At 28.1% G+C, this 13,754-nt stretch overlaps 1 protein-coding gene across 1 annotated transcript; it reads right to left on the minus strand.

Moving 5' to 3' along the window:
- Positions 1-2,697: 2,697 nt before the first annotated feature.
- Positions 2,698-5,390, minus strand: LOC100814005 (double-stranded RNA-binding protein 2-like). Its single transcript, NM_001358364.1, has 3 exons — positions 5,082-5,390; positions 4,395-4,614; positions 2,698-3,722 (listed from the first exon to the last, which is right to left on the minus strand). Exons 1-3 carry the CDS (start codon positions 5,325-5,327, stop codon positions 3,007-3,009), a joined length of 1,182 nt encoding a protein of 393 aa, NP_001345293.1. The 5' UTR covers positions 5,328-5,390; the 3' UTR covers positions 2,698-3,006.
- Positions 5,391-13,754: the final 8,364 nt, after the last annotated feature.

Consider the following 13,754-nt stretch of genomic DNA (forward strand, 5'->3'; position numbering starts at 1 on the left):
AAATTATTATTCCGAATAATATTAAGTTTGGTTTACTAAAAGTAAAATCTCCATTGTGAATGAAAAAGCTTTGAAACTACAATTTCATTCAAAAAGAGCATAAGAGAAAAAAGGGGAGAAAAGGTAAGAAGAGTTTTTATTTCAATAAAGCTAAAAAAATTAAATTCCAAAATGCCACCCGCGTAAGTCGTTTTATTTATTTTATTTTAAATTTAAATAAAGTGGGGTAACAGGTATATATAAGTACCAACGAATACAGTACCGATATGAATATTAAAATTGCTATTTGAACGAATATGAGGCCGAATATAAATATTTTTTTCAAGCACAAATTCAAGTACTATAAGTCTATGATACCTCACCAAGGCACCCAGCACCTTTTTTTCAATTACCAACGTTTTTCTTATGTTATTTTATTTCTTCTTCTTTTTTTGAATTTTTTCTTCTTGTCATCCCTACTGAATCAAATTTGGGACCAAGCCACCTACTAGGCTACCACACATACGGGCCAAGCCCATTTTCATGCCATGCTGTTACTTTTTTTTTTTATTGGCTTGGACTTAGTAGGCCATCCACCGTTTATATTTAAGTTTAGGCCTTTTGCACGAAACTGAAAAGAGAAGAGATAAGCTAGTGAAATAATAAAACATAATTCGAGTGTAAAAAAACAATAAAAATTTTCAACTTTTTAATTATATAAAATTTTAATTTGTTTTGCTCCAATTAGAATTAAATATTTATAATTTAACTAAAAATATCAGAAATAATAAAAGTAAATTTGTCTATAGAATAAGGGTTGATTGAATGTGACATCTTCTAGACTCTTAATTTTTTTAAGAAAATAAGTTGTAAAACTCAGTGTATATTTGGATTAAAGTTTGTAAACATAATCTTAAATTGAAAGTATGTTGATAAATCAATTTTGATAAAAGAAAATGAGTTTACTATAATGCGATTTATGTTTTTATATTTTGTGTTCAAAAGTATGTTAGTAAAATGAAATTTGTTTGAATAAAACTATTTAAAAGTACTTTTACTTAATATTTCCATTGGATAAATACTTCCAACTCTATTTGGAGTGAAACGTTGGTAAAAAAAAAAGACTTTTGGAGACAACTAAACATGAAGCGTGATAAGTTTGAAGACCCAATAAATAGGATTTTTATCACACAGGAATCCACATTCCTATCTCCTTTAATGAGAATAAAATTAAAAAAAAAGCATAAAAATATTTGTTTATTATCTTCTAACAAACATAAAAATATATATTCTCATGTTGATATTAACAGCACTCCATCAAAATTTTGTGAAACAAGCGCTGCCTATGTTCTGGGTATCTTTGGACTCAAATCATGAGAAATATTGCACTTTCTTATCGTTATGGTTATATAAAAGATGATTTGTCTCGATATAATTATTAACTTGGGAAGAAAAGTGATTCAGCTTAAAATTTCGTCCAATTTAAACAAGCCCTCAGTAAGTCTTTATGCAGTCCATTTAAGTCTCTGACACAGTATAGGTTCCAGATTATCAGTCTGAGGCTCTGCTTCTTTAAATATAGAATCTGAGAATTGTTGTATCCCGGTGATCTGCATAGTAAAAAAGGTATTTGAATAGTTTTTCATCTCATCTTAAACAAGAAAGTCTTTAGGTTTGTAATTCTACAATAGCATGAAAATGACCTCACATGTGGAGAAGTTGTTTCTTTTGATTTAATGCAGCCTCACACTTGGAACTACTTTTAAGAGTGCATGTTTTAATTAGTTGAATAGAACTTGACAAGGATAACTGGGTAAAAAGGAAGAACATAAAATCTCAACTAAAATCACGGCCAAATAGAGAAAAAATAATAAAATAAATTAAAAAAATAAATGTGGGTATGTAATTATGTATAAAATAGTTCAAGTGTGATCAGGTATATAGTTTACGTATTATACTGACCAATGAGTTACTTACTTCACCAAATACTGTTCCATTTAATTGTAGTCAATCTGCACAAGGATTTAATTCTATATTTCTACACATATAACTCTAAGAGTATCTTGAATGAGGATTTCTTAAGTTATTTTTTATAATTCTCATAGTATTTTTTTAGTCCTTGTAATGTTATATCATTATAAAAATTTCATATATAATTTTACTCTCATGGTAAAAAACTTCAAAAAAATTCATTTTTTATATTTTTTTAATTTTTACTTAATTATAATTTAATTATGATATTATTATGTGTCAAATAAATATTATTTTTTATTGTTAAGAAACATTTTTTTTATAATTTCTTGTAGAAGATACAAATCTTATTTTTAAAAAACTCTTCTTATCACATAAATTTACTCCAATGAAAAATGAAAAAGAAACCATAAGAAATAATTTCTTCACTTAAAGAAATCTTTTAAATTAACAATAACAGGTCAAGATATGTAGATAACAAACAATCATGGAACACTTAAGTCATGTGTAGTCCGTTCCAAAATTAAGGCTTATAACAGAAATAGCGCGGGACAGTGTTTTCTTGTTCTTTGCCAGAGATATTTTCAAATTTAAGATGATCAAACAAATAGTGAAAAAAATATGTAAATAATTCAATTTATTTTTTATTTTTTAAAAAACCACTTACTATTACCCGGTTTGTGAGATATGTGTAATCTTTGTCTTCTGAATTCTGAAATAACTATTACCAACCATGTTGAAAAACAACAATTTCGCACTCCAGAGTGAAGCAGTACTGAAACATTGAAAATGCGAGCAATGATCAAGCTCGCAGACTTGCTGACAAGGTATGAGAAGATTTTGAATAAAGTAAAAACATGAGTAAATCTAAAGACAAACTGCTCTTGAATTTCACAGATATTGAACTGCTGATGCTAATCAACCTGCGCCAACTGTCACATTTAACAGGAAAAAGGAAGGGATCATCACTGATTATAGGATCAAGTACAAAAACATGACAGCGTTCCCATGGATTAGACCAACTCCAGTAAATTTCAATTTCTCAGATGCTCCAAACTACGCATAGTTTGATTCTGGTGTAATGTTCTCAACCTTGTCCATCTCCTGAATTTTAACGGGCAGTTTGTCTTGCTGGCCCGAGGCATTAGCAGTTGGTAGATCTTTTTGTTGTTTGGGAGCAGCATATAATGGAACAGCTTGTCGAATAGTGACTGGAGGAGCAACTCGTACTGGAGGAGCCCGTATAACAGGATGGGGCACCGAGGCAGGTGGTGCAGCAAATGCAGGTACAACTGTCCTTATAGTCACCGGAGGTGCAATCCGTTGGCAAGATGGTCTCATTTGTCGAATGGGAACATAAGGTGCTGCTCCTGCTGCAGGAAACTTCAGGGGACGGGTCGCTCGGCATTCTAGAGAACAAGATTGTTGTGGCAGGTTGGAATTGTCACTGGTCACTGCCACTGCTGCCTGTGGATGCCTGCTTCCAGGACTTTCATTTGTTGTTGTTGTTGCCAATGAAGGCTTACTTCGAGGTGCTGTCTTCTGGCAAATTAGGGGAAGGATCTTTGATGAAGTGGCTGGGGGCGGTTGAGAACTGATTGGCCTTGGATTTTGAATCTGAAACCTTTCATGAAATGGAAGGGGAGCATTTGGATTAGACATAGTCATCTTTTCCTTCAAACGGTAGTTCAGTAAAGCCCGCGCTATTGTAATCTGTTCCACTTCGTCATTGTTCTCTGGTTCAGTTGAGGAGCTTGCAGTCTCTTTTGCCACTGGTAAGAAAATTATTGTCCATTCATATTCAGCCATTTACACAGGAATCCTAAATCAGACTCCAATACACAGGAGATGAAAAGTGGTTTAATTGTAAAAAGACAGGCGTAAATTATCTGGCACATAATATCTTCTAAAGCAAATTATCTTGGAACTAAAATAGACGAGTAAAAGGCATCTAAAAAGGCTAGTTAGTATCTTCCCATGTCACAAATAAATTACAGTAGCACATGAATTTTTGGTGTCGATTGTTAGTGGTTAGAACACCACCACTTAACAACAACAACAACAACGCCTTATCCCACTAGGTGGGGTCGGCTACATGGATCAACTAATTGATCCATGTCATAGAGATTCGACAAAGTTTTACGTTGGCTGTCGAAAGCTTAACACAACCCTCTCCTTTTATCCGGGCTTGGGACCGGCTAAGAATAGCAAAGCCTAACACCACCACTTAACCATAAGATAAATTTATCAGCCAGGTTCATTTACCATGTGCGTTATAAGAGTGACAAAATAAGGGAAACAAGCTTGGGTTGGGTATTTCCATTGTCCCATTTTGTGATCTACGACACATATAATGCTATGCTGATAGAACAAATTGACATGAAGTCATACATTCCTAAGGAAAAACAATTAACTTTCCAGCCCAAAGTTTGGCAGCCACTTACATTGTTTTAAAGCGGACCAAGCTGCCATAGCTGCATTTTTCTCAGCTTGTTTCTTATTCTTGGCAGGTTCACCAGTGAACGTGATTCCAGCCAGTTCTACTATCCCGGTAAAAACAGGTAAATGTCCTAAGCCTGACCTGTACGTTGTGTAATGAGGCAATGGAGCTCCTACCCTTTGCGCAATTTCCTGTAGAAGGTTCTTGTACACTCCAGTCTCATCCTAAAAAAATTGAGAGCACGATAAGCATGTGCACAAAAAGCTACTAAAGGTACAATCAAGACATAATACCATGCAATGCGGTGTGGTTCAAACATTACACATTTTTCTTTCATATCGACAAATAGATATTAAAAAAAGCACTACAAAAGTTTACAGCAAGTGAACTTTTCACAAGCTATAAAGTTCACTTCTAATTTTAGAAACAAGTTCGACTTCCGGATGATTATTTATATATGTTAACTGCAAATTTTAGCTTATAATCTTAGGTTGATAGGTAAGATCAAAGTTCTATAACTACCAGCAACATTTGCGCATAAATATAAAAAAGTAAGACATTAGCATCAGTCAAGCAGTAAAAGAGATTAATAAGTTCATGAGAAGGCGCATGTTAGCAAAGAGTGCGCCAAACATGAATTTGGGGGGGAAGAAAAAAAGAAACCCTAGAAGTAGAAGCGGCAATGACTCACGAGGATCTTAGCGGCGAGGGAATGGGAGGGGCCACGGTGGGAGAGGGAATTGAGAGCGGCTTCGGCGGCGGAGTGTTCGGCCTGACGGAGAGTGGAGCAGTAGTGAGGGGTCTCGAAGATCTCGCCGTTAAAGTTGACGGTGGCCTTGAACCTTGGCGCGTGATCGGGACCTTCCCGAATACACGTGTAGGAAGGCAGGTTGAAGCAGCTCCGCTGGGCCAGCTCTTGAAGCTGGTTCTTGTACATTTCCAGCAGCTTCTCTTTCTAGAGAAAACAGTAACCACAGCTGAATGGGCTTTTAGGGTTTGTCCAAGTGCAGAAGAAGAGAGTGATTTCTGGGAAATAATAATAATAATAAAATTGGGAGGTTATTTATTGCTTCCTTGTTCTGAGTCAACTCAAACGTTAGGTTGCAGTCCACTACTGCATGGATGTGATCTTTTCCTATACTTTATGACCAGTACTAGTAGTATTTGCTTCCCACTCTTTCTTCTTTCTATTCAACTTCATTACTTATTAATTTACAACGTCTTAGTACAGTGTATCTTTTGTCATCTTCAATAACCGTTACTAGTAATATCTTTTAAATGCTGATTAAAAAAATAAAATTAACATTCCCAAACAAGTAAATCAAATTACTTAAAATTATTTTAACTTAATCAAAATAAAATATATGTGATCATTAATAATTATATTTTAACTTAACCAAAATAAAATAAAATATATGTGATCATAATAATTATCTTAACTGATTTAAATAAAATTATTTTTAATAAAAAATATATTTGATCTAAACCAAAATAAAATAAAATTAATTTTATTAAAAATAAATTAATAGACAGTTAGATTTTAATAAAAAAATTATTACTGTATTATAAATTTTTAATAAAAATAAATTATTAATAAATATTTTACAGTAATCCAAAATAATACTACTATCTTATGAGTTCGTCGAGGGGACCTTTAATTTTATAGTGGTGGCATTGGTCAGCTAAAAACTTTCTCCTCGCATCGCGTTAAGGCGTTAAGTATAGTATTGTTTAGACGACAAACCAGACTTTGAGAACTTCCGTTTTGGTCAAATTATATTTTTCTCTCATAAAGTATTGCATTTTAAAAACAAATTAATAGTGTGAAGTTTTGGACCGCATTCGATGTTTTTTATTATTCGAGAGTTAAATAATGTTTGTATCAATTTACATGTGCTTCGGATTGTTTTAAGAATTTGAAAGCAGGTTATAAACGTCTAAAGGCGTATAATCAACCCAGAAAAATTGAAAAAGGAAATTACATATTCTTTTTTGCGCCCAACAGTCATCTTACAAAACTAAATAAACTTTTGTACTTAATTAAGAGACAATAAATATGTTGGTTAAATTGTTCAGTAAATTACAGTCTCTTTTTTATATGTATTTAAATTGCATTGTTTTTCTTCTAATTAAAAATATGTATTTTTAAATGTATTAATACTATCTGTATTATGTTTCGATATGTTTAAATATATAAATTATTATTCCTTCTGTCCCAAAATAATACTAGTCCTATATTATTTTATATATACAAAGAAAAAATAATAAATAGATAAAAAAAAGAAATAATTTTACAAAATTAATCTTATATTATTATTAATTTATTTATAAATTTTATTGTTCATCATTAATATTATAAGAGATATAAATAAAAAAAAATATTTAATATTACCCTGAAAAGCTAAACATCAACTAGTTATGAGCTACTATTATTAATTTTACAATTTTGAAAATAAAATGTAAATTCTAAACAATATTTCAAAATTGATAATGATAATATTTAAATTTTCACTTAATCTTTCAAATTCATAATGATATTAAATTTTTATATAAAAGATAAATAACTTTGAAGACACTCGTTCTCTTTGGACAAATTTTTAAATAAGTATTTATATAGGATAAGAGAATAAAATGTAAAATAAAAAAAAAATCTTTTATAAATTAAGATCAACTTATACATTTTAATTTTTAGAGAAGATAAATGAAAAAGTCTCTATAAAAGTTTAAGAGGATAAATTGATTATAACTTATGAGAAAGATTTAATTTATTTTACATTTTCAATTTCTTCTCTATAAATATTTATGAAAAAAACAATCCTAATAGGATCCTAATTGCTTATCACATTCAAGAGATTTGTTCGCATTAATTTGATTGTACTGTAACATATTGAATCTCTTGCAAGAAAAAAGTGTATTTTTAAAAATTACACCTCCACCTCCTGATTATATAAAAATAAGTGTTTAAAATTATATGGGAAAATAATATGTAATCTTTCAAGAAAATAAATGTAATACACTGTACTAAAATTGTTTTATGTATTACTCAACAAAGTACTTTACTCATAACAAGTAATACAAAGTTGGTAAAAATATTAGGATATTTATGGGTGACGGTTAATTCGTGACTTAACACGATTTAATTATATTAAACTGAATTTTTTAAGTATTCAAATCAAATTTTATGCAATTTAATTAAGGTTTTATTACATACAGATTGGATAATGAATTTTATTATTTAAAAACTTCACTCAATCCGACACAATTCATATCATATAATTAGATTTATTATTATATAAAAATTAATTATTGAATAAAAACACATTATATACAACAAAATATCATATTAACATTAAAATAATTAATTATATTAGTCAAATATTATCATAATTTGTTTTTTTAATATATTTATTCATTACATGCTGATAAATCTTTAAGTAAAAATAAATTATTATTCTAAAAAGATTTAACTTTTACAAAATAAAAAATAATTTGTAAACATTGAGACCTGATTAACAATCGGTTTATGGTTGGGTTGAGATGGGATTTTTTTTTTTGCACAAACTCAATTTACTTCAAAAAAAAAACTAGCCAATTTAATTAAATCCAACTAAATTCAACCTTAGAAGACCCCTAAAAAATATTGTCTCGAAATTGGAAATTAGATAAAAAAATTTCAAAATTATGGCTATTTTAGTTAAGCCTTGAATATGAGGGCTTTGAGTATAAAAGTTAAAATTAAAGTGATAGTGAAAGGATAATCAAGTAAAACTAGATCTAAACTACAATGGGCCATAACTTATTATGTAAGTGGCATCATGGTAATGATGCTTTGAGACCCTCGCTTTTTTATGAATATTTGAGACCCTCGATTCAAGCAACTAAAATGATATTCTCATTCAAGTTCTAAAACGCAAATGAAGATTAAATTTACAATAATGGTTGAAATTTAATTTCTAGATAGTTTAACCATTTTTCCTGATTAGAAACTTTAAATTCTTTTAAAAAAATAAGTAGAGCAAGTGTAGATTTGAGAATTCAAGTGTCTCGTAATTTTTTTAATCTCGATCCCTATAACATCATTAGTTATGCTATATATTTTGCTTCAGTTTTAATTACTATTATTCCAATTTTTCAACTGTAAGAAAAGGTGAAAAAATAATTGAGTTGCTAATTTATAAAGACATTATGGTTAGAAACAAATAATTAAATACAAGATTATAACTTAGTTAAGAATGAAAATTCAGTTTATAAAGAATTTAAGTTAGGATTTCTCGTCCACTAGCACAGAATTATAAGTCTACCTTATAAATATGGAGAAAACAAAACAACAGGCATAACTGATTAATCCATCGTAAATTTGGTGCTTCAAATCTTAGTTCCCCTAGCCCTGAACTTCAAGTCTCAAGATGAGAAGAAAAGAATCCTTCAACTCATGAATTCTCTGCAAGAGTTACGTAATTCTGTTAGAATCTCATGTTTATAACTAACTTGCAACTCCTGGTGTGAAAACTGTGTTTCGAGGATTTAAACACGCCAGTGATAATTGATGTATTATTTAGTTTTATAACAATTTATACAACACTACTTTTATATATATATATATATCATTTATTATATTTCTTACTTCATTCTTTTTTATTTGTATAATTTGCTAATTTGTTTTACAGATAACATTTATCTTTTTTATCCATGGTTTGAGGAGGATGGGATATTGGGACGAGAGTTTTCAATTAATGTTAAAACACTAACATTTGAGTGTTTTTTTAAGCAAAAGGTCTTAGTCAATCTTTTTTTTTTAAAAAAAAATAAAGGTCCTAGCCAATCTCATTCAATGTAAATAATTATAGTCAATTATCCATTTCTTAACAACAATGTCTAACTACAATTTCTTTTTTTTTTTTCTCTCATTTTGTTTTATGTATTTGTTGATTCGCAAAACATGCAAACTTTACTCGATTGAGACCATGACAAACATATGATTAATGGAATGAACAAACACATGAACTTCCTATCATTTTTGCATAATTAAGGATATATATATCGACAAGTGTCGACTCATTAAGTGTTTTAAATACTATTATTTATAAGTCTTTATTTTAGTGTGCTGAAATGTGTCAGTTTGAGCGATAAAAGTTTTTTTTTATAAAAATACGTAATATAGTAGCATCAATAGAAGAAGAGAAACATTATTCTAATTCTTTTACAGCATTTTTATAACAAAAAGAGAAATATAAGGAGAAGTGACAAAAAATACATGATAGAGCAATAGACTATAGAGAAAATTAAAAAAATTATAAATATGAAATAAAGATAATATTATTCTTACACTTACACTTGTCTAATTTTGTGTGTGCTAATTAATAATCCAAACTCTATCATTCTATGAGTAATGGTTATTTTGTCTCGGTAATTAAAATGGGTAAACAAAGCATAAAAAGTAGGTGAAGTGCGTCTAACACATTGCATATTTTATTGCGTGCACCGTGTACTTCAGTTTTATTTTATTTTTCACCCCGGTGGAACGGACATCAATCCAAGTTTGTAATGCACTAATGCGATTTAAACAAGAAATAAATATAACATACCAATCACAATTTAAATGTCTTTGCAGATTAATTATATTATTTTTCTTATTTATTTTTGAAAGAAATAAAATGTTATTACAGAGGTGTATGTTTTAAATAAAAAAAATAGGTTATGAATTATAAAATAATTTTATATTATTCTCTAATTATAGTTCAACATGTATGATTAATTTATTGATTTTTATGATAATTATTTTAAATGTTATATCAACAATTATTTATAATTTGATGGTAGTATAAAAATCTTAAAATAATTTATTTAAGTTTTAAAATGAGTTAAAATATAACTTTTTGTCTCATATCTTGTCAAATAGATAATTTTCTTTTTTTATTTTAAAGTAAAAACATTTAGTCCTTAATTTTTGAAAATTCATAATTTTATTTTAATCCAAAATTTGCATTTCCATTCTCAACCTTCATTTAAACTTAATGGTTATAACACTGCCTAGATAATTTGAATAGTCAAATCTAGCCCATGAAGAAATGATTTGTTCTTGTTGTGTGTGATAGCTAACAAACATGCTTGTTCATCGGAGGCGAACATCCTATTGCTACCAACGCCTATTTAAAAAAACACATTGTGGTGTGCTATTACCAAAGCTACTTTTAGGTCATTACAAATAGCAAAATTAGATCATTCTTTAATATTTTTTGTTCTATTTTCATTTTTTTAGCACCAGAGACAAAAGGATATGTGAGAGTTTCTTAGCATTCTATTGATACAACAAATAACTTTTATGATAACCAACAATCTAACTATTATATCAAGAGTGACCATTAAAATCTTCAAACAATTTATTCAAGTTTTAAAATAAGCTAAAATAAAAAAAATGGTCTCCTATGTTACCCAATTTGCAATTTTTGTTTCCCATTTTAAGTTTTATATTTAATTACTCATTTGGTCCATATAGTTTTAATTAATGAAGTTTACATCTTAATTTTCAAAAGGATTTTGCGGTTAAAATTCTTTAACTAATGAGGACAAACTTTTTAGGAATTAAAATGTAAACTCCAAGATCTAAAAAATCTACCTATTAACTACAAAGACTAAGACTAAAAGGGATAAGTTTGAAAATTATAGGAACTAAATAAATAATTAAACTTAAGTTTTAAAATAGAAATATTTAGTCCCTAATTTTTAAAAAAAGATGTAATTTTTGTTTAATTTAATTTTTATATGTTTTATTTTGATATAATTGAACCTTAGTCTTAACATATTTATTTAAGAAATAAAGAAATAAATATAGATAAAAAATTAGGATTGGATCAAAAATACTTTTTTTTTCTTTTCAAGAACTGAAGGACCGAATGTCTATATTTTAAAATAAGAAAATCAAAATAATGATTTTTTTTTTTCAGAGAGCATAGGTGTGTTAACTTACTTGGTGAGAGACTAATTTTACATGGATAAGAATCAAAATTACAAATTAACAAAATAGGAAACCAAACTTATATTTTATTGTAGAAAATATTATTGTTAGAGAAAGCTTATTCCTAAACATTCATTCATCATTCTATTTTATCTTATTTATCATCATCAAGTATTACTGGACATGTATTTTCAACTATATAAAAATACTAAACATAAATATAAAAGATTTTTTAAAAATATTATTCCTAAAAATAATATTTCTGGAAATCTAATATCCAATCATAAATACAAACACATTTAACCTAACCACATTGCAAAAGATAATATATTGATTAGTAAAAAGAGTATCAATGCTATATCAATTTTGTAACAAATATTATTGTAATTAACAAAATGCAAAATTTGTTTGGACAAAAATCATGGTTTGATATATATTTGTCAGCATTTCTATTAATATTTTGGTACATTGAATACAATTAATATATAAGTTTAATGTCTATACACTATCGGCATAAAATAATTTTACATTGTTATTAAATTATAAATTATCATTTTAATTATTTTGAAATAATTATTTTAAAAATCAAACTTATCATATATGATAAATTACGATTGAATGACTATATTTTATACTATCAATGTATAGTCTTTTTTTCTCTTAATATATTTATATTAGTTTTCTTATTATGAAATTCTTTCATTTACCATAAATGTATTAAATATTTTAAAATTAAATAATGGTAACTACATAATTAAAAAACAATTATTACTGTTATTTTAATTCTTAAAAAGATGAGAATTTTTTTCCTTTGAAGCTTATAAATGAAAGAGAACATAAATACTACATTAGACTCTTTTTATTTGTCCATTTTAAAAATATATTCTTATTTGTTTATGTTCTCATAGTTTATTATTATTACTATTATTATTATTATTATTATTATTATTATTATTATTATTATTATTTACATATGATATTGTTATATCTAAAGATTTTTTAATGACCTAAATCTAGCTTTTTTGACCAAATACATCTATAATAATAGATAAAAAAAAGATATCCCTTTTGTTAACCACTTTTTGGTTACTATATTTTTAAGACAATTATACCCTTAAATATTTTTAAAAATTATACAAATTCAAGGAAAGTACACGTTTGTTTTGAAATCATCTTCTCTCTTTTGAAATCATGATAGGGAATGTTAAATAAATTGATACATACAAAACTAACACTCACTCTTCTTTTATGTATTCTTCCCAACAGAGAGTGTTGGAAACATTTTTTCCATTCAACTCCCCATATATTCCTATCTCTCCACCATTTTATCTTTCCAATTATGCTATATTTTTATCTCTCATTCATATTGTCACTATTTTTTTGTTCTCAACATCCAATCATTCTCATCCATGATGGGTCGCAGTTATATGGTGCAAAAATGATGATGATTCTAGAATTCACACATTTTCTTAGTTTCTTTCTTCTATTTGGCATTTGCATTCTAATGATTTCTCTTTCGTACATGCATGATGTTGCGTATGTTTTTCTTTGTTTGTTTATCATCTTTTACTTTCATAAAAATTTAATCTATTTTGGATTCTTGGGAACAGGTTCGTGGAAGATGATGCATGTTTACTCTGTCGATTCATTCAAATCTTGTTCGGGTTAAATACATGGAATCCTCATATCTTGGTCGGAGAATGAAATCTCAGTATGAATGTGTTTGTAGAGATAATTCTTTGATTTTGATTTTTCTTTTTCTGTAATTGAATCGAATGATTGTTTTTTATTTCTCTTTTTCTATCTTTGTGATTTATTTATTTTTTTATCCTCACTCACTGAAGCATGTGAAGGGCTAAATATAGATTTTAAATTTGGTTTCTTTGAGAATTTGGGAAGGAAAGTTAAGCCTACACTTGAGAAAAGGAAAGGGGTTTCATTGTTTGTTGATGAGCCTAGGCCAAAACTGAACTCCAGGTTATATTGTATGCTCCTTGTTTCTAAATTCTTTTAACCCCTCTTTTCAATCTCTCATTCTATTCTTTTTTCTCTCTTGCTAAATGGTCCTCCTGTTATCTACTCAATTTCAGATTATTTTTTGGCTCAATTTTGTTATCAATTTCTGGGTATTACAATTTGTTGCTTAATAGTTTGCATATAAAATGTTTTTTTTTGTGTGTGTGTGTGTTTCAGAAAAGATACGAAAATGTTCATGCTTTATGATCCTTGGAAGTTATTTTTTTGCTCCTGCTAAAACATTTTTTGATTTGCCCAAGTCTTTATTCTAATATTGGACATAGAGCACCGGTTAATTGATTGCAATAACTTATCAGTTGATTAATCGATTCTTAAGATAAGCCAATATTTAAACTTTCGCATATACCATTTTCTTTCCCATTTCCTGTTTTT

The sequence above is a fragment of the Glycine max genome, chromosome 13 (assembly GCF_000004515.6).
Source record: "Glycine max cultivar Williams 82 chromosome 13, Glycine_max_v4.0, whole genome shotgun sequence".
Classification (NCBI taxonomy): domain Eukaryota; kingdom Viridiplantae; phylum Streptophyta; class Magnoliopsida; order Fabales; family Fabaceae; genus Glycine; species Glycine max.